The sequence below is a fragment of the Schistocerca americana genome, chromosome 1 (assembly GCF_021461395.2).
Source record: "Schistocerca americana isolate TAMUIC-IGC-003095 chromosome 1, iqSchAmer2.1, whole genome shotgun sequence".
Classification (NCBI taxonomy): Eukaryota; Metazoa; Arthropoda; class Insecta; order Orthoptera; family Acrididae; genus Schistocerca; species Schistocerca americana.
Window position 1 is genome coordinate 786,292,103 of NC_060119.1, and position 22,888 is coordinate 786,314,990.

At 37.3% G+C, this 22,888-nt stretch overlaps 1 protein-coding gene across 1 annotated transcript in view; it reads left to right on the top strand.

Annotated features, from left to right (window-relative positions):
• Window positions 1–300: 300 nt before the first annotated feature.
• Window positions 301–22,888, top strand: part of LOC124612367 (protein wings apart-like) — a gene marked incomplete in the record, with an annotated part of 96,077 nt that continues 73,489 nt past the window's right edge. Inside the window, 2 exon segments of the mRNA XM_047140535.1 lie at window positions 301–989; window positions 18,830–19,022. Of these exon segments, the coding sequence (XP_046996491.1) occupies window positions 18,839–19,022 (184 nt within the window).

Consider the following 22,888-nt stretch of genomic DNA (forward strand, 5'->3'; position numbering starts at 1 on the left):
TTTTAAAGAAACACAAGAAGGAGTTATTAGGCCGAAACATACTCAGCACTACATATTGCCAGTAAGTCTGTATGTATTTGAATCAAAAGTGTAAAACAAGAAGTGTTATTAATAATAAATCAATATCGCAAGGATGAAACTAAGCTGGAATTCAGCGCGTTTGTAGATGTAAGGAAGAGAGGATTATTCTATTGACGATTCATGTTTTAATAATTTTGGAGTCGTTCAGGTTGGAGCTCTAGTTCTCATGAAATACCAAGGCATCGTTTGTAAACATCAGGATTGTATGTCGCCCGCGATCGATGGGCCGAGGCAGAGATTGCGAAACCGAAGATGCGGTAGTCGAGCGGTATAGTTAAGCGTGTGTATATATTTTTTTGTTTGTGTTCTTGCAGATATCTTCCTAAAGAAAGATATGTGGGAAGTTTACGTTGTCCGAGCGTGACGATGTTTCCCCTGTGTGCGGATGACGAACACTCATGTAACTGGAGAGGCAGACAGTTTGTGATGCTCACATATTAACTTACGTGAACATGGCGACCTGCAGAAGGTGTTTTGTATTTGTGTCAGCGAGTGTTTATTGCGTGCAGGAGATGTTATAACGTTTTCTGGAACCATATCAGTTTTCACAAGTTGTGTATTGAATTCGTGGTGTTGTGCCGTAGACCAAGTGATTTTATAGTAACATCAGAACCTGCGTAGCACAAGTTCTACCTTGAGATTCAAATTTCAGCTTTCCCGTTTAAAACAGTATGTGTACAAAATGTGACGCATTCGGGTCTGCGGTGTAACAGTGCGTGTTTTGATTGGACCTGTTGCAAACCATTTGTAGTATAGTAGACTTCAGTGGATGCGAGTGTGACAACAGCTATAGCCCATGTTTGCTTATCAGAAAGATGCAAGCTTTTCTGTTGGCGGTACAATGGAAATACAACGGTCATGTGTAATTAATATGTGATTGAGTTCAGTGCTCTGCGTCAGTTAGCAAGGTGAGAAATAATTAAAACTGTACAGCAAGTAAATATTAGTGTAAAATGTGAGTTTGTTCGTTCCGTTTTTATATGACAGTTTCTCAAGTATAATAGTGCATTGATATAGATGTTGCAACGAACGTATATTAGGAAAAAGCCGTAGGCTTATGAATTAAAGAGGATTCATGTAAGACATCTGATTGCTATCGTAGGTCCCGAACAATTTGTTGATAGAACATTTGTTATCGATTCGTTATGGTTGTACCGGAATCATTAAGAGTTTCACAATATCACAGAAACACAACTAGAAGTCGTGAAAATTTTATAGGGCATTTGTGTTTAATTATATTCATACATTAAACGTTTTACGCTCGACAGGAGAGTTTAACACTCAGTCCCACATAATTTTCGCTTACATTCCTGTAATTGGGAAGATCCATGTAAGTCTACTGCTTGAAGGGCAACATTATTTTTCTGATCTGTCAAATGTAAACCTTATTATATCCAGCCACCCAAACTAAATTATTTCAGCCAGCACATTTGCATATTTCGCTATGACAAAAACATTAAAAAAAGATTGGGGTGTCATTGCAGTCACAAGAGGCAACAAAATAGAGAATGACCTAAAATTCTAAATCCTCTGTGCACTTTTCAGCCAAGAGTTGCAGGTTAGATTTATACTGAAAAAGAAATCATTGTAAGTAGATATTCATTTATACTGGATTTTGAATCGATTATTGGTTAAATAGCTAGTGCAAAGAATGGAAGTTATAATTACATCGTAATTATGCAAAATGTGCTTGACATAGACCAGTCAGTCAATCATAATAATCTGTAGATCCTCTCAAGAAGAGCCTTCAGGGATGTGGAATGAGTAAAAAATGCACATAAACGAAACACAAGGAACTCGTATAAAATTGATCTGTAGACACTATTAACAATAATCTGATGCTATAGTGCATCATAGTAGTCCATTCATTTTCATAAGAGCTAAATGAAACATAGGCAGTTAGAATGTCAGTACCTTGAAAAATGATGCTGATGTTCATCTACTATTATAGTGTGATGTTCACTTGATTATCTTGAAAATTTTCATTGAAAATAGTTCTGTTTACAATGCACTGCTGCTAGTAATAATGCAGTTTTAAAATGAACAGTTCTACTTCACATGAATCTGACAAGAATTTTCAGTCTTTAAATCTAAATAGCTCTAGTTATATATGCTGTAAAAGGGGAGCATATTTTGGAGTTGGTGTAGAATTTGTTGAGATTCCCAATTTCATTCTTTAGCCTGTGATGGGTTAGAGTTTGCACCAAACTTTCCTCTGAACCTTAGACAAGAAGTCTACTTGAAAATTATTTTTTGCATTTAGAAATAAATATACACATAATTGCGTGTAAGAATTCCAAGATACTTAAAAGCTATCAAAGATAGCTCTCTGCTGCTGAATAAGTATTTCATATACTTTTGGGTGCGTTGCTTCTGGAGATAATTTCTTAAGGCAGTGGCCAGTGAACATTTATAACACCCTCATCTTTGTCAACACAATTAGAGATACTTTTTATGGCAACAATACTCGTACAGGTTTCTCGTTTCAGCTTGTTACCTAGCCTTAGAGTGTACAGTGCCTCATTCAGTGCATAGCGATCAGTGTCTGTACCTTTCTTGGTTTCATCTTGTTATCTAGCCTTACTCGAAAGTACATAGTGCCTTCTTCAGTGTATGGATATCAATATGTTGGCCTACTTATGGTAATAGTACATTTTTCTTGCTTGTTTGCTATTGCTCTTTGTGGATATCAAGACTAAAGTTAGTTACCCTGAAGGTTCATGTTGTTGTCATAATTAGATGTAGTCATTTGTTAGTCCTAGTGTTAATGTGTTGGGGGGGGGGGGGGGGGGAGGTGAGTGAGGGAGAGGAAGGACGACGTTTTCAGTCAAGTTATAAAATGCAGTCTATTTTTGTTGCCTAGGCTAGCAGTTGAAGTAGTTTTGACAGGTTGACAATTTTTTTCTGTATAGGCCTACATGTCTTTTTCCCTGCGAAACCTCAAAAATGAATAGAAGAAATGATGTAATTTTTTTTCAGACTCTCCCTTTTCAGCGTTACTGGGTACTCTTTGATTTGTCTTCCACGTTCTTTCTTTTTATTGTTCATCGTTGTCCAGCAATTTTTACTTGGAAATATTAAGCCAGTTTACATCTGCATTTAATTTTATTTATTACAGTAAGTTCAGGTGTCACGATGAAAGTTTTATTTAAGAAGTTAATAATGACTGACTGTCACAATTCCAGCAGATTCTGCATTGATTAATTGTTTATGGGTTGGTATTACTTTTTGTTTTCCCCCCCTTGTCATTTCATGCCATAAGCAAAGTGAAAGAAAGAGAGAAAATATGTTAAAATGTCTTTCAACTCTACTGTATTATTAATAGAACCAAATACTGATCGAAAATGGTACACATTGGTTTCACTGATAACTTTGAATACGGTTTTGCTTGAAAACGTTCATTGGTTAAAATAAAACTAATCTCGCTCTATGAGTTGATTTTCTAAGCTACAAATGATAATCTCTAACTCTAGCTGCTTCTGTCCTACAGTCATTGTTACACTTCCATCTTTGTTGCTCTTTGCAGATGCTAAATATTATTCATCAAAATTAATTAATTTACATAACTGACCTTGAAGTAGGCCAAGAAATATGTTGGCTAACATCATAAACCTATCAGTTTTGTGTCCAAATCCAGGCATATTAGGCACAGCTTAAACAATAACCAAGCAGGTCTACAGTTGGTTCACAGCAGTTGTAAGTCTCAGGCACACAAAGACACACAATTTGCAATTTCAAACTATTAAAAATTACCCCCTGAAACCAGCATATGGTGTGACTCAATGGGTAAGTAGCAGAACAGGAATGAAATGTTTGGTGCAGAATCCCCAGTTGATCCTAGGATTTTTGTTTGTCACTTATTGTCTTTTTCACCTCTGGAAATGGTTTGTTAATGTGAAAAATGCAAAGTTGCACAGTGTCCTACAGTCCACATTTGACTGGCTGGATAGATTGAATCAAAGCTTGGGGAAATACTGAAGCGTCCGATCCCACCCGTCTGCTTTGACCCATGACGTCACAAATATGGCGGAAACAAAAACAGACACACACACTTTCCACAAGAAGCCTAATGACACTAACGGGACAAGCGCGGGAAATGGGGTGTTTTGGGTGGGGGGCAAACTAAATATAAACAAATTTAGACGCCTTGCGTAGCTACAACGTGTAAGTGAAGACAGCCATGCATGAATACCCACCCACCTCCTCAGGGGTCGTAACCCCTGCAACCCATAGAAGATAAAGATGCTTCAGTAGCTGATTAGTGTTTTTTGTCTTTTTAAAAAAAAAATCTCACGGGATAGAACGAACAGATCAGAAAGATAAATATAATAAACTAAAACAGAAATTCGAGGAAACAGATAATTAAAATAAGTAATAAGTGTTTTTAAATTTAAAAAAAAGAATCTCACGAGATAGAACGAACAGATCAGAAAAGTAAATAAAATAAGATAAAACGGAACTGGAGACAGCCACACTCAAACCAAACTCCGCGCCGTCATGGCGTCACACACGACAACACCCTTACGTCACGGGTCAAAGCCGACGCATTGGATCGGACGTTTCTGTCGACCCAAGCTTGGAGGAAGGCAATAGTGTACCACCTCCAGTTTAACACTTATGTTTAGTGGAGGAGTGTGATGTTCAAACCAATGTATCAGTTTAGGTTTTTGCTGAAAACTGGCATTAATGGTCATATGCTAAATGAAATACTAGATACAATAATTCTTAGGGTTCCAGGTAGATAGGAAGTCACTACATGGAAATACTAATGAAGCCGCACTATCAAAGCATCCGATACAATCTGTCAGCTTTGATCTGTGGTGTCGTCAAGATGACTGACACTGCCATTTTGCCCACTAACAGTATGCTGACCATGACTTCACACATTAGAGATGCAAACAGACAATAAAAACAGAAAGTAAGTTTAATTGAAAAATGACATCAACCTAACAGGATAATTGCAGAGATTAGCTATTATTGAAAACCTAACCTGACTGAAACAACTAGAATAAACTCCATAGTACCCAGCAATGGCGATAAATCATTATAACATTTTACATACAGTACAAAAATTACATTAATGAACTGTTAATGCGACCCATTCCTCGCAAACCCTTGCTCCCTAAACCACCACCATCCACGTACCAACTAACAGAAAACCCAATGCTTGTTACTGTAACATTGTCCTTTGCATCATAAGATGACCTGCTGGTAAATGTCCTGGTCATATCCAGTGCTAATAACAAACAAAAAACGAAATTAAATCTTAGCCATGTGCAGCAAACTGAATAATAATTCCAGAGCCAAAAACAAATCTGTAGCCATTAACTGCTGGCATTGAAATAATTCACTAACAGATCCCCATGTGAGTCCAGTGACTCACTAACATCATTCAAAATTAAATTTGAAACCTTAACACTCAACGCTAGAGCACCACCACATAGTCCAAAACATCCTCTGCTAATACAATACATTTTAGATACAGCCCACTATCATGAGATCACATAACACAGTACGGTTACATCATGGGTCAAAGCCAGTGACCAGTACATGTTTTAGTTGACCCCATGAAACACCTTGGTTCATTATGATTTGAACTTCCAAATAACTCTTGCAATGAGGATGCTGTATTATTTTGCATACTTTCACTGCATTATGCTACTGAATTATCTTCTGAGGCGTTGTTGGTAAAGTGAATAAAGTATTTAGTTAGAGGGGGGTGGGGGGAATAACGAGCAGTAAGAATACTATGTAAAATACATCAAACATCTTGCAGGGCCCTTTCAAAGATCTTTATATTCTTAACTCAATTCCAAGTACATTTATTCCTTAATGGTACCCATCTGCATATTAATAGTAAAATCGTGCGTTCTGCAGATGGTGCAGTTATCTATAATGAAATATTATCAAAAAGAAGCTGCATAAATATACAGTCATATCTTGATAAGATTTCAACATGGTGCAGAGATTGGTAACTTGCTCCAAATGTTCAGAAATGTAAAATTTTGCACTTTACAAGACAAAAAAATGTATTATCCCATGACTATAATACCAATGAGTCACTGTTGGAAACAGCCAACTTGTACCAATACCTGGGTGTAACACTTCATAGGGATATGAAATGGAATGATCACATAGGTTCAGTCATGGGTAAAGCAGGCAGTCGACTTCAGTTTACTGCTAGAATACTGCAGAAGTGGAATCAGTCTTCAAAGGAGATCGCTTGCAAATCACTCATGCGACTGGTTATATAATATTGCTCAAGTGTGTGGTACCTGTACCAGGTAGGACTAACATGGTATTATTGAACTTATACAGAGAAGGGCAGCACAAATGGCTACAGGTTTGTTTGACCTGTGGGAAAGAGTCACAGATATACTGGAGTAACCGAACTGGAAGACTCTTGAAGATAGACGCAAACCATCATGAGAAAGTATGTTAACAAAGTTTTGAGAACTAGCTTTAAATGATTACTCTAGGAATTTACTGCAAACCCCTACATATCACTTGCATAGGGAACGTGAGGATAAGATTAGAATAATTACTGCAGGCTCAGAGAAATTCAATCAATCATTCTTCTCATGCTTCACAGTGAATGGAACAGGAAGAAACCCTAATAACTGTTACAATGGAATGTACTCTCTTGTCATGCAACTCACGGTAGTTTGCAGAGTATAGATGTTGCTGTAGATCTGTACTGTGTTAGCACTGCAGCCTAACTGGGCTGAAGCAATGTATTTAACCAGGACAGTGTTTTCATTAATCAGTAATACATTTTGAGCTGTTATTAATGGTTCACATTTGAACATTCTCTGTCTTTGCTGCTACTAAGCACTATACATTGAGTCATCTGTTAGCTCATGACAGTTGCCAGAGAACAGGTTAAGCTTGGCGCACAAGGGGAAACATGTTTCAGATTACCTTGGTTTTATTGCTTTTTCTTTCATTGTTGTATTCTTGTTATTTGTACCTTAGCATGCAGTGCATATACACTTAATAGTTATTTTAGTGCTTGTAATTTGCTCTGTTATTTTCTATATTGTTCCTGTAGACTGATGAAATTGCTAGATAATTATACTGTTCATTAATTTATCTTCGTGTAGTCTTCTTCATTTCTTGTTATTATAGCCAGTTACAAGTAATGTATTTCCTCTATTTCATTGTAAGTTACCAGATTAGATTATATTAGATTCACTTTCATTCCAATTGATCCGTAGTAAGGAGGTCCTCCAGGATGTAGAACATGTCAGAAAAACAACAATACATGACAAATATTTACAACTCAAACAAATAAGCTAATGTACCATTCCACAGGTCCCAAGCGGAATGATTGTCATTTTTTAATGAATGCTATATGAAAGAATCATTTTACAAATACTAATGCACTGAATTTAAAATAAAAAAGTTTTTTTAAATTTATTTATAAGGTAATAAACATGTAATACAACTACTGTAATACTTACTTACAATGAACACATTACTGCACTGAAATGGTGCAGAAGTTAGATTGCTTACACACACACTTATTTACAACGAACACGTTGTTGTTGTGGTCTTCAGTCCTGAGACTGGTTTGATGCAGCTCTCCATGCTACTCTATCCTGTGCAAGCTTCATCATCTCCCAGTACTTACTGCAACCTACATCCTTCTGAATCTGCTTAATGTATTCATCTCTTGGTCTCCCTACTCGATTTTTACCCTCTACGCTGCCCTCCCATGCTAAATTTGTGATCCCTTGATGCCTCACAACATGCCCTACCAACCGGTCCCTTCTTCGTGTCAAGATGTGCCACAAACTCCTCCCCTATTCTGTTCAATATCTCCTCATTAGTTACGTGATGAATCCATCTAATCTTCAGCATTCTTCTGTAGCACCACATTTGGAAAGCTTCTATTATCTTCCTGTCCAAACTATTTATCGTCCATGTTCAACTTCCATACATGGCTACACTCCATACAAATACTTTCAGAAACGACTTCCTGACACTTAAATCTATACTCGATGTTAATAAATTTGTCTTTTTCAGAAACACTTTCCTTGACCTTGCCAGTCTACATTTTATATCCTCTCTACTTCGACCATCATCAGTTATTGCCGGCCGCGGTGGTCTAGTGGTTCTAGGCGCGCAGTCCGGAACCGCGCGACTGCTACGGTCGCAGGTTCGAATCCTGCCTCGGGCATGGCTGTGTGTGATGTCCTTAGGTTAGTTAGGTTTAAGTAGTTCTAAGTTCTAGGGGACTGATGACCACAGATGTTAAGTCCCACAGATGTTAAGTCTCATTTCCTAATCTAATTCCCTCAGCATCACCCGACTTAATTTGACTACATTCCATTATCCTCGTTTTGCTTTTGTTGATGTTCATCTTATATCCTCCTTTCAAGACACTGTCCATTCCGTTCAACTGCTCTTCCAAGTCCTTTGCTGTCTCTGACAGAATTACTGCACTGAAATTGTGCAGAAATTATATTGTACTTATATATATACAAGTCAGTTGGTTCTGCTGAGAAATTCATCAATGGAGTAGAAGGAGTTGGCCACTAATAAATCCTTCAGGCTTCTCTTAAACTGAATTTCATTGGTTGTTAAGCTTTTTATGGCTACTGGCAATTTATTGCAAAGTGTGTTCCTGAATGATGCACACCTTTTTGTACAAGACTAAGTCTCTTTATAGGACTAATTCACACACTGGCATTGTGTTGAAAGTATTGAAATACTCTGTATCAGAAAACTGAACAGCTGTCAATACACATGGGATATGAAAACTCAAGTTTTAGTCCCAAAACGTCATTGGGCTTCATACATATGTACAGAAGGAAAGGAACAAAGAATACCCATGATCTTGAACTGAACTGTATACAAAGTGTAGAGTGGAGGTCAGTCATGTTGAACTTAGTAGTTACTGTTGGCTGGGGGTAACGTGCATTAGGCTAGCCCTTATTTTTTCAACATTCTAAATGTTCAGCGCCTAGTCTCTTATTTTGTTCAAATCATCAAAAATGGTCTCTGTGAAATTTTAGCTCAAACAAACAAGTGTTATGCAACTCCCAGCAACCCTGCACACACACACACACACACACACACACACACACACACACACACACACACAAAATAATTCATTTTTAGTTGATTCATTTGAAGTAAGTCTTCCTAAATTTAAGTAACATTTGATCTTTATTAAAAGTTGTTGTTGTTGTTTGATAAATTTATTTTATAACAACTTATTATTTCTGTAATGTCATGTGCTTAGTTTCCTAATTTTATAACCAACGGTCAGCTTGGCTTTCATGAGAAATATTTTTCTGTTGTAGTTTCAAATAATTTGTGTTACTGGTATGAAGTGACTTCTATGATGTGCTCCTCCTAGCCTTAAAAGGGCATTGTTTTAGTCTTGTAGTTCGTCACACAAGTTAAGAAATCAGTTTTATGTCTCTCTTGTTGACTGCTTATTGAATCAAATCATTGGAGTCAAACTACCTCGAATCGGCAGATTTCAAATGTTTGCTTTCACAATATAAAAGCCATAAAGTCTACAACAAATCTAAGTACAGCTTCAGTGATTCAATAAATTTGCTTTCTTTGGTAAAAAAAAGCACAAACTCCTTCTAAGAAGAATGGCCATGGGATTGAAAAATTATCAAACTCTGTAATGATTGGAAACATTTATACAAACATTTGAGTTTAACTGCAGCCAAGGAAAGAGAAAGAGGGGTTGTGGACCACCTCTGTGACATAGCTCATTTTCGTGCTTTGGAACACTGAAAGAAACAGAATATTAGTATTTTCTAATGTTTCAATGCAAATTAGGGCAATCCACCACTGTGATTGCTTTAGATAAAAATTAAAACACAGGGAAGAACACTCACTGAATTTTACTCAAATGAAATCTGGCAGGGGAGGAAAAAAAACTGAAGAATTGAAACAAAATAATACAATTCATCAGCTTGGTGCATGAAAAACAGGTTGTTTAATCTTAACAGTTGTCAAGGGTACAGTGCAATTCACCGGCCTTGAAAAGGTTGAGAGATACAATAATAGCAACTTTTTAAGTCAGGGAGCAATTGCTAGGAGTTACTGAAATCTTAATATCTTCAGATGAACACAAAGTCATAGCTGTTTATCAAACAGTGGGAAAGTGAAGTATAAGTGACAAAATACAGGTACTTTTTTGGGATATGAACACCAAGCAACACAGGTCATCTAAATGGCATTGGTCATGGGGATTTGATCATTATCTGTTATACATCTCGAGCTATCACCACATTTTGTAATTAATTTTCAGGAACTAGTCCAAACATGATTCTTTCCAAAAGGTTTAAAGAAACACACCTTGGCAAGACATGGCAGTAATGTTTACATGACTAGTAGCAGTATAGTGTGTGATTTACCAAGCTTGTAGTTTATGAACACTACCTTTCCACTCAGCAACTGTGAGAAGATTTCTAAGAACTTTTATAGTTAACTTGTGGCATTCTGAAGACTCGGATATTGTGGCTGGGAGCTGTCAGTTACATTAGGTGAGTAACAAAGGCAATTTTCATGTTGAAGATACATCTCTTTCAAGTTCAGTTTCAGTTATCTCGTTTGAGGGGGGGGGGGACTACTCTTTAAGAAGAATCTGTATTTTACTTCCTCAAATGTACGTGCTAGCTTTATGCCTGCATCATAAATAAAATACGTTATCAAGATTTCATATTCATTGATTACTCAATTAATAAATTACAGAATATTGATCTGGAAGTCAGTAAGATTGCTGTGAAATGGTCTTCCAACCATATCTCGTACATATATTTCCTGTGTTTATTAATCTGTCCTCATTTGATGACAGTCTAAATAAAATAGGGGGAATTTGGTGCAAGTTATGCTGCAAGTAGGTGAAGGGGTAATGCAGGAGTAGGTTTAATAATGAATAAAAAAATAGGAGTGCGGGTAAGCTACTACAAACAGCATAGTGAACACATTATTGTGCCCAAGATAGACCCGAAGCCCACGCCTACTACAGTACTACAAGTTTATATGCCAACTAGCTCTGCAGATGATGAAGAAATTGATGAAATATATGATGAGATAAAAGAAATTATTCAGTTAGTCAAGGGAGACAAAAATTTAATAGTCATGGGTGACTTGAATCCGAGAGTAGGAAAAGGGAGAGAAGGAAACATAATAGGTGAATATGGGTTGCGGGTAAGAAACGAAAGAGGAAGCCATCTGGTAGAATTTTACACAGAGCATAACTTAATCATAGCTAACACTTGGTGCAAGAATCATAAAAGAAGGTTGTATACATGGAAGAGTCCTGGAGATACTAGAAGGTATCAGATAGATTATATAATGGTAATACAGAGATTTAGGAACCGGGTTTTAAATTGTAAGACATTTCCAGGGGCAGATGTGGACTCTGACCACAATCTATTGGTTATGAACTGTAGATTAAAACTGAAGAAACTGCAAAAAGGTGGGAATTTAAGGAGATGGGAACTGGATAAACTGAAAGAACCAGAGGTTGTATAGCGTTTCAGGGAGAGCATAAGGGAATAATTGACAGGAATGGGGGAAAGAAATACAGTAGAAAAAGAGTGGGTAGCTCTGAGGGATGAAGTAGTGAAGGCGGCAGAGGATCAAGTAGGTAAAAAGACGAGGGATAGTAGAAATCCTTGGGTAACAGAAGAGATACTGAATTTAATTGATGAAAGGAGAAAATATAAAAATGCAGTAAATGAAGCAGGCAAAAAGGAATACAAACGTCTCAAAAATGAAATCGACAAGATGTGCAAAATGGCTAAGCAGGGATGGCTAGAGGACAAATTTAAGGATGTAGAGGCTTATCTCACTAGGGGCAAGATAGATACTGCCTACAGGAAAATTAAAGAGACCTTTGAAGAAACGAGAGCCACTTGTATGAATATCAAGAGCTCAGATGGAAACCCAGTTCTAAGCAAAGAAGGGAACGCAGAAAAGTGGAAGGAGTATATAGAGGGTCTATACAAGGGCGATGTTCTTGAGGACAATATTATGGAAATGGAAGAGGATGTAGATGAAGATGAAATGAGAGATGTAATACTGTGTGAAGAGTTTGACAGAGCACTGAAAGACCTGAGTCGAAACAAGGCCCCGTGAGTAGACAACATTCCATTAGAACTACTTACAGCCTTGGCGGAGCCAATCCTGACAAAACTCTACCATCTGGTGAGCAAGATGTATGAGACAAGCGAAATACACTCAGACTTCAAGAAGAATATAATAATTCCAATGCCAAAGAAAGCAGATGTGAAAATTACCGAACTATCAGTTTAGTAAGTCACAGCTGCAAAATACTAACGCGAATTCTTTACAGACGGATGGAAAAACTGGTAGAAGCCGACCTAGGGGAAGATCAGTTTGGATTCCATAGAAATGTTGGAACACGCGAGGCAATACTGACCTTCGACTTATCTTAGAAGAAAGATTAAGGAAAGGCAAACCTACGCTTCTCGCATTTGTAGACTTAGAGAAAGGTTTTGTCAATGTTGACTGGAATACTCTCTTCTAAATTCTGAAGGTGGCAGGGGTAAAATACTGGGAGCAAAAGACTATTTACAATTTGTACAGAAACCAAATGGCAGTTACAAGAGTCGAGGGGCATGAAAGGGAAGCAGTGGTTGGGAAGGGAGTGAGACAGTTTTGTAACCTATCCCCGATGTTATTCAATCTGTATATTGAGCAAGCAGTAAAGGAAACAAAAGAAAAATTCGGAGTAGGTAGTAAAATCCATGGAGAAGAAATAAGAACTTGGAGGTTTGCCGATGACATTGTAATTCTGTCAGAGACAGCAAAGGGCTTGGAAGAGCAGTTGAACGGAATGGACAGTGTCTTGAAAGGAGGATATTAGATGAACATCAACAAAAGCAAAACGAGGATAATGGAATGTAGTCGAATTAAATCGGGTGATGCTGAGGGAATTGGATTAGGAAATGAGACATTTAAAGTAGTAAGGGAGTTTTGCTATTTGGGGAGCAAAATAACTGATGATGGTTGAAGTAGAGAGGATATAAAATGTAGACTGGCAATGGCAAGGAAAGCGTTTCTGAAGAAGAGAAATTTGTTAACATCGAGTACAGATTTAAGAGTCAGGAAGCCGTTTATGAAAGTATTTGTATGGAGTGTAGCCATGTATGGAAGGGAAACGTGGACGATAAATAGTTTAGACAAGAAGAGAATAGAAGCGCTTGAAATGTGGTGCTTCAGAAGAATGCTGAAGATTAGATGGGTAGATCACATAACTAATGAGGAGGTATTGAATAGAATTGGGGAGAAGAGGAGTTTGTGGCACAACTTGACAAGAAGAAGGGACCGGTTGGTAGGACATGCTCTGAGGCATCAGGGGATCACAAATTTAGCATTGGAGGGTAAAAATCGTAGAGGGAGACCAAGAGATGAATACACGAAGCAGATTCAGAAGGATGTAGGTTTCAGTAAGTACTGGGAGATGAAGAAGCTTGCACAGAATAGAGTGGCATGGAGAGCTGCATCAGACCAGTCTCTCAGGACTCAAGACCACAACAACAACAGCTGAAGACGAATAAGAGGAAGAAGGAAAAAGTCAACCAGAAAGGTTCAGCCTATATTAAAGACGTATTTTTTCCTTTACAAACATTGATTCTCATATTTTGTACGTGTTGGTGCACGAACTTCATATTGAAGATTTTCAGTCACCACTGGTTGTTTAGGCAAATGCCTTTCAGCATCAAAGAATGCTTCTGATTACATGAATTGAATTGAAAAAGTTTAGAAGACAGTTCTGTGGAATAAGAGATTTCAAATTTGTCCAAGATAACAAGATCATTCTCACAAAAGATGAAGCTGAAGAACAATATGTTTTACTGGTCATTGTTGGAGACTAAAAAATACCCAACTTCTACGAAGTCCCTTCGTAGTGTGTGTGTGTGTGTGTGTGTGTGTGTGTGTGTGTGTGTGTGTGTGTGTGTGTGTAGGGGGGGGGGGAGAGGTTGAGCATGCTTCTGGTTAACAAAAGCTGTGTACACTATTAAAGAAAACACATGAACCCAAAAATTTCTCTTAGAATAAGTCAGGAGATGTTACTGACGGAATGGGTTAATCAGTACGTGTGTTATTTTCAAACTTCATGGTGTTTTAGGAATATCTAGCAGTTGTCCAATTGAGGAGACATTTTGCACAGACTGACATTTTGTTGACTGCTGTGTGGGAAAAGCAAAATTTTACCTTTAAGAAAACTACATTGGTGTTGAGGTGATCCTGTTGTGCTTATTTTCCTCTAGGACCTAGTTTATGCAGTATTTCAAATGAGGTTTAATTTGGAAAGAGCCACATACAGTGTGTGGGCTGTCTTTTTTATTGAAGTTCCAACTATGTATACTGTCAAGACCACAAAAGTTCTTAAGAATGTGAACAACTCCTACATGCTGTGAGAGACTGTTTTGGAGTCATAGCTGTGGCAGCTACATAAAAAATAGTTATAAGTGATCCTGTCTCTCTGGTCGGTAGTGATTGGCTGAAAACATCAGGAAATTGCATTATGTCTTTTACTGTTATTAGAAGAAAAAGCTTGACAATAAAGGATGGCAGCCAAAAACAGTTGCAGGATAGAATTTTTTTATTAAAATTCTTGACCAAGGTTTCGGTACATATAAATATACCTTCATCAGAAGTAAACTTCTAAAATTACATCATGCACTGGAGAATAATGAAACAATTATGCCAAAAGGCGTCGTCAGTAATTAAAATATCATCTCCATTTGTACAACATGTGTAATGGGCACAGGATCAAAGCAAACAGTTTAACAATGTTACTTCGCCTATGAACTGTTGAGACAAACATTGTTAAACTGTTCGCTTTGATCCTGTGCCCATTACACATGTTGTACAAATGGAGATGATATTTTAATTACTGACGACGCCTTTTGGCATAATTGTTTCATTATTCTCCAGTGCATGATGTAATTTTAGAAGTTTACTTCTGATGAAGGTATATTTATATGTACCGAAACCTTGGTCAAGAATTTTAATAAAAAAATTCTATCCTGCAACTGTTTTTGGCTGCCATCCTTTATTGTGAAGAATTTTAACAGTTGCTGCTGCAGCCATGTTTAAAATCTTGAAAGAAAAAGCTTGCTTAATGGTTGAATGTTAAATTTATCATAATTCTGCAACTTGTCTATACACATAACACATGTGAAAGGAACTACCGTGTGTTACTTGTATCAGACCATAGCTTTTTACCTAGTAGTACTCACTGTAACAAAGACAGAATCCTTAATGGATTTATCTTGGAATCATACTACAGTCCTGAATTGACACTCAGTCTCTGCAAACTATTGTGGAAAGCATTGCAGAGGATGCTTCCAATTGTGCTAATTATTGGGGCTTTTTACCATTCCATTCATTTGAAGTATGGGAAGGATGATTACTAAAACACCTCTGGTGAACTGTAATTTGTCTAATCTTGTCTTTGTACTCTGTGTGGGAGTGATACATGGATGATTGTTGTGTATACCTAGATTCATAACTTAGAGCAGGTTCTTGAAACTTACTAAGTAGACTTTCATGGTGTCATAGCAGTAGTCTAGGACGAGTCTCACAAGTGTTTTGTAAGCAATCTTCTTTGTAAACTGCTTGCATTTTCTCCAGTATACTACCAAAGATGGAAGTCTGCCTCTTTCCTTTACCTATGACTGAGTCCATGTGATTGTTCCATTTCATATCCGTACAAATTGTTGCAACCTGGTATTTATATCAGTTGATAGATTCTCACTGTGACTCATTAATATTGTAGTCACATGTAACTATATGGTTGTTTTTTTTGTGTGTGTGTGGGGGGGGGGGGGGGGAGGAGTGCATAATTTTACATATCTGAATATTTAAAGCAAGTTGCAGTCTTTGCAATGCTTTGAAATTGTATCAAGATCTAACTGGACACTAGAGCACCCCTTCTCAGGCATTACTTTATTATAAATAATTGTATCTTTTGTGAAAAAGTCTGAAGTTATTGTTAATATAGTTTTCCAGGTTGTTGTTATACAACATTAACAACAGTGGTCCTAACTCACTTTCCTATCACACACCTGTAGTTACTTCTACATCTGTTGCTGGCTCTCCATCAAAAATAACATGTTGTATGCTACCTATACAGGGAGCGAAAGGCTATTTACAATTTGTACAGAAACCAGATGGCAGTTATAAGAGTCGAGGGGCATGAAAGGGAAGCAGTGGTTGGGAAGGGAGTGAGACAGGGTTGTAGCCTCTCCCCGATGTTATTCAATCTGTATATTGAGCAAGCAGTAAAGGAAACAAAAGAAAAATTCGGAGTAGGTATTAAAATTCATGGAGAAGAAGTAAAAACTTTGAGGTTCGCCGATGGCATTGTAATTCTGTCAGAGACAGCAAAGGACTTGGAAGAGCAGTTGGACGGAATGGATAGTGTCTTGAAAGGAGGATATAAGATGAACATCAACAAAAGCAAAACGAGGATAATGGAATGTAGTCAAATTAAATCGGGTGATGCTGAGGGGATTAGATTAGAAAATGAGACACTTAAAGTAGTAAAGGGGTTTTGCTATTTAGGGAGCAAAATAACTGAGGATGGTCGAAGTAGAGAGGATATAAAATGTAGACTGGCAATGGCAAGGAAATCTTTTCTGAAGAAGAGAAATTTGTTAACATCGAGTATAGATTTAAGTGTCAGGAAGTCGTTTCTGAAAGTATTTGTATGGAGTGTAGCCACGTATGGAAGTGAAACATGGACAATAACCAGTTTGGACAAGAAGAGAATAGAAGCTTTCGAAATGTGGTGCTACAGAAGAATGCTGAAGATAAGGTGGGTAGATCACGTAACTAATGAGGAGGTATTGAATAGGATTGGGGAGAAGAGAAGTTTGTGGCACAACTTGACTAGAAGAAGGGATCGGTTGGTAGGACATGTTTTGAAGCATCAAGGGATCACAAATTTAGCATTGGAGGGCAGCGTGGAGGGTAAAAATCGTAGAGGGAGATCAAGAGATGAATACACTAAACAGATTCAGAAGGATGTAGGTTGCAGTAGGTACTGGGAGATGAAGAAGCTTGCACAGGATAGAGTAGCATGGAGAGCTGCATCAAACCAGTCTCAGGACTGAAGACCACAACAACAACATGCTACCTATGAAGAAATCCTCAATCCAGTCACGTATTTTGCTTGATACGCCATATGATTGTACTTTTGATAATAAGCAAATGTGGTATTGAGTCAAATGCTTTTATAAGTTATTACTAAATACTGCATGTGACTCGATCCATTGTTTTCAGTATGTAATGTGAAAAAATATGAGGCGGGTTTTGACATTTTCAGAAACCAATGCTGGTTGGCATAGAAGGGGTCATTTGGTTTGAGGTACCTCATTACATTATAGCTCAGAATATATTCTAGGATTCTGCAACAGATGGATGTCAGGGATATTGGATGGTACTTTTATGGATCACTTCTGCTGTCTTTGTTGTTGTGGGTGTGACTTGTTCTGTCTTCCAAGAACTGGACATAGTTTTTGTTCAGTGAATATACAGTATATTTTGGTTAAAAGATCAGCTAACTCAACCACATATTCGTTATTGAATCTAGTAGGTATTCCATCAGGACTTGGAGCTTTGTTCAGTTTTAGTGATTTCAACTGTTTCTCAACTTCATTAATATTTATATCACTCATATTTTCAGTGGTGCGAGAGTTACATTGGGGCAATACCCCATGATTATCATTTGTAAGCAAAGACTTGAAAACCAAGTTCACTGTTTCTGCTTTCACTTTGCTCCACTCAGTTTAAGTCCCAGACACTGACAGCCTTTATCTATGACCAGAATTCATTGGGTTTTGTGTGAGATCTTTTGATGATAATCTGATACAGCAGTTGTTGAAAGCTTCTTGCATTGCTCTCTTGACAGCCCAACATGTTTCGTTCAGCATCTATATACCTTTAGCCATAGGCTATATTTTACACCTAACATGCAGTAGCCTCTTCATTCTTCAGAAGTATCCTTATAGTGACAGTATACCATGAAGGGTCCCTTCCATCATGAACTCTTCTACTGGGTACACAGCTGTCCAGTGCATAGTCAACCATTCTTTAAAACTGGAGCCGTATTTCTTCTACATGCTCCTATCCAGAACTAAAGGTATTCATTTTCTGAAAGATTTTGCTTGTGTAGAATATTGTTCAGCTGCTTGGGGGGGGGGGGGGGGGGGACATCGTTGAAATTATTACTGTTTGATTTACTCTTTAAACTGGATGTCAAACTGTAGACATAGTGTTGTACACAGTGATCGAAAACATGATTCTAAAACTTTCCAAAAATCTTCATATCTCTGTTACATCTTTTTCTCCACTTTAAACATACGGTAGCTTTCTGAAACAATTCTTAATCCATAGTCACAATTCCAGCATCCTATGTGCTCTGCACTTAATTCTACAGCATTTGTATCTCTTCCTGAAATTTTAAGTAATTCTGATTAATTTAATAGTATGTAGCCTAAGTTCATTTCTGCTTTGACAGTAAGTAAAAACAGGCAGTTGTAATAATAGTTACTGTAAAGACTACATTCATTAAACAATAATGGCCTTTAAAGATGTAGTAAATTTTGTTGAAATAAGTGAAAGGGCAATTAAAAATGTTGATTGACATGTGTTTCCAGCTTGAAAAATAATAGTTTTTGCAGTGTCATTTTATGAATATATAAATATCTTTTTTTTTTTTTTTTTGTTGCAGCCGTTATAAATGCCAAGCAACATGTCCCGTGGGTACTACAAATTAAATAGTCGCAAGCCCTCTCAGGGCAGTTTGCAGTTTGACAAACTTTTTCATGAGAATAGTAATCGTCCCTCAGCAGCAAAAAGTGCAGGTACTATTGGCCGTTGGGGAGTAATCTCATGCACGTCACTACGAAGCACCAACATAATAGGTGAGCAAAGCGTTCTTTTGTATCATTATACACTGTGATTAACTTTGTATTCCCGTTCTGCTTGATCTGAATTATTTAGAATGTTTGTGTACAGAAAAATGTTAGAAATTCATTAAATAGTTAAGTAAGTTCTATTTAAAAGTTGGTATACTGTCTTGGTTGGTGACATTTGCTTGAGAATGTGACACCAGTAATTGAAGCATGGGCCAGTCAATACTTTTTGGTCATGTTGCATGCATGTAGAAGTAAATGCAGAACTTTTTCCAGAGTTCACTTTCTCCTCCTAAGCATGACAAACTTCAGATTTTCCTGAAGCCAAAATCACTACCAGCTGATGGCATAATCAAGTATGATGTGTGTCGTATGAACTCACCTGAAATAGCTCCCACTGAAGGTATGGAAAGTTCAGAGTTTACACCAGATTGGCATTTAGTAAACATCACACACGTAATATGATTTAAGGACTGGTTTTGCAAATGTGAAATATTCCAAGAAGCCATGTTGTTTCTCATTCACACAGTGGTCGCTTTAGATTTGCTAAATGTGAGATGAATGACCAGACAAATAAAATGAAGTTATCAACTAGAATTTTGTTTGCTGCATCATTATGCTGCTGTTTGTAGGTCAGTTCTAGGAGTTATTTTTTATTACCTCAAGAAATATGAGGCAGTTATTGTCTTCCACCAAATTCAGAGCACGAGTCACCTTTACCATTACCTAAAATCCAGTTACATGCAACATGTAAAAAAAACACGCGCACACACACACACACACACACACACACACACACACACACAGTTTTTCTAGACCTGAATGAATTTGTACTTTCAGACATAAAATTACAAGTAACCCATCACTGAAGCCAATCCATGTAACTGTCCACTAAAATTATTTGTTTTCCTTTCTGCAACCCACTCATGTCAGCAACATCTAGGTTTTCACATCTCTCCAAATGTTTATGCCCTCAACAGGAATCCAACTATTAAATTACATGATCCAGTTAATAAATTATTAGCTTCTCTCAATAACTCACTCTTGAGTAGACCCACTCCAAAAAATATTTTGGATGCCAATTTACCACTAAAATTTATTACACATTAAGAAGCAAGAATAAGATTAAGATGGTAATATTCTGTAGATTCACTTTTGGGCAATAGTTCTGACCACTATGTAAGTCACCACTGCTGAGTTTACCTTTAGGTACTGTTTGCCACACATGAGGATGCTCTGAAACACTTTTCACTCATCTGCCCCAGTTTTAAGTGGCTACTATGGGATGAGTGAAAATATAGTGAGAAGAGTGAGTCACTAGAGGAATTCTGATTTTGCTTTTCTCTGACTTGAGTACTGGCTCACTCAGACAGTTATTAGTGAACCTGCAGATCAAAACTGAATCCAAATCTATGGTGAAAGCACAGAATAAACCTTGGACTTCCAAATGTAGAGTTTTATTAAGGCCTGCATAGCCCAAGAGCCACAATGCAACAGTTAAAAGTCAAATGCTGACAGCAATGTAGTTTACAAGTTTCACTTTGATACCTACACTAACAGAAAACTTTGGACCAGTGATTTCACTAGATTGACTCTTAGGCTGTAACAGACTTTGGAATGAAGTAAGAGTAGGAAATCACGTTCAAAGGATACTGTCAAAATACGAAAAGGAAGATCTCATTCTAAGCATCTCATCAACCGAATCCATGCATCACATATATTATCCCAAAAGATGCACCCTCCCAATTATAGAATAAATAAGATAACTCTTTTCTTCTTGTGGTAAAATCTTAAGCTTTTGGGATAATATACGTGATGCATGGATTCGGTTGATGAGATGCTTAGAATGAGATCTTCCTTTTCGTATTTTGACAGTATCCTTTGAACGTGATTTCCTACTCTCACTTCATTCCAAAGTCTGTTACAGCCTAAGAGTCAATCTAGTGAAATCACTGGTCCAAAGTTTTCTGTTAGTGTAGGTATCAAAGTGAAACTTGTAAACTACATTGCTGTCAGCATTTGACTTTTAACTGTTGCATTGTGGCTCTTGGGCTATGCAGGCCTTAATAAAACTCTACATTTGGAAGTCCAAGGTTTATTCTGTGCTTTCACCATAGATTTGGATTCAGTTTTGATCTGCAGGTTCACTAATAACTGTCTGAGTGAGCCAGTACTCAAGTCAGAGAAAAGCAAAATCAGAATTCCTCTAGTGACTCACTCTTCTCACTATATTTTCACTCATCCCATAGTAGCCACTTAAAACTGGGGCAGATGAGTGAAAAGTGTTTCAGAGCATCCTCATGTGTGGCAAACAGTACCTAAAGGTAAACTCAGCAGTGGTGACTTACATAGTGGTCAGAACTATTGCCCAAAAGTGAATCTACAGAATATTACCATCTTAATCTTATTCTTGCTTCTTAATGTGTAATAAATTTTAGTGGTAAATTGGCATCCAAAATATTTTTTGGAGTGGTTCTACTCAAGAGTGAGTTATTGAGAGAAGCTAATAATTTATTAACTGGATCATGTAATTTAATAGTTGGATTCCTGTTGAGGGCATAAACATTTGGAGAGATGTGAAAACCTAGATGTTTCTGACATGAGTGGGTTGCAGAAAGGAAAACAAATAATTTTAGTGGACAGTTACATGGATTGGCTTCAGTGATGGGTTACTTGTAATTTTATGTCTGAAAGTACAAATTCATTCAGCATTTTAGTATTGAGCACTTCACGGACAGACCTCAAAGCAGTCAAAATAGTAATCTTGTTTAGATCCCACTGTGTGTATTAACACACACACATAATGATGGATGAGTCTTGCTCGGAGGGGGGAGAGAATGGGTGTCAAGTCTGAGTCTAGTAAAAGTATCTGTTCTGTAATACACAGTAACAGAGCATTTAAAAATCCTTTCAGAGGCTTTTTAATAATTCAAAGAACCATTGCTTCAGTTAAAATAGTGGTCTTCACACACAGAATAAGTTGTAAAAACCTCACAAGAATCGTCAAACCAGTAAAATGCTTGGAGTGACACAACAGATACAAGCTTTATTCACCCTTCCCTTGCAGTCTCCAGGCAGACGAAGAAAGCTCAACATACCCAGAAGGGTGAAGAAACAAGGTGCAGGAAAAAATCAAATACCAGAAAAGGTGAGTCCAAACAGATAATAACCTATCAGCCTTACGTGGTGAATCAAATGAGAGAACCACAAAGTGCTTCTAAAAATCTTCCAGTTGGTGTAGGTAGACTCCTATAAGCATAAGGAAAAGTGAAATACAAATACAAGATGAGGCAGCTAAGACTGGCCACTCAAAATATATCCGGAACCAATAAATGTATCTAGGTTTTGTTTCTTTTCTGAGTTAAAGCAGACAGTGTGGTGAATTATGTGGCACACGCAATTAATTTTGAATGTTTATAGCTGCTGAATTAGGACACAAACTTTTTTTTCTTCTAAAATGGAAGTATGTACTTTTCTCTGGAAAGAACCTCTGGAGGGAACTTAAACAACAAAACATGTGGAACTTGATCACATAGTAACAAGATAACAGCACTGCAAATTGCGGTCCCTTCATCAAGAGAAGAGGTCTCACCAATGTCCACTGTACTGCATCAGACATAAGCAAACGTGTAACTGAGGTGTGATTCACGGATTTAGTATTATGATGTTCATATCAAGTGCACAAAATTAAGCATTCATTGATCAATGCTATAAAACAGTTCCAGACTGACAGTACTATATGTTGAATTTCATCTGGACATATTGAAGCAAATGTCTGGGATCTGTGGCATCCAATGTGTACGAAAGTCTTGCGTTTCCTTGCAGACCTAGTTTTTATTTTCCTCACACATAAAAGTCCAGAGATGTTAAGCCTG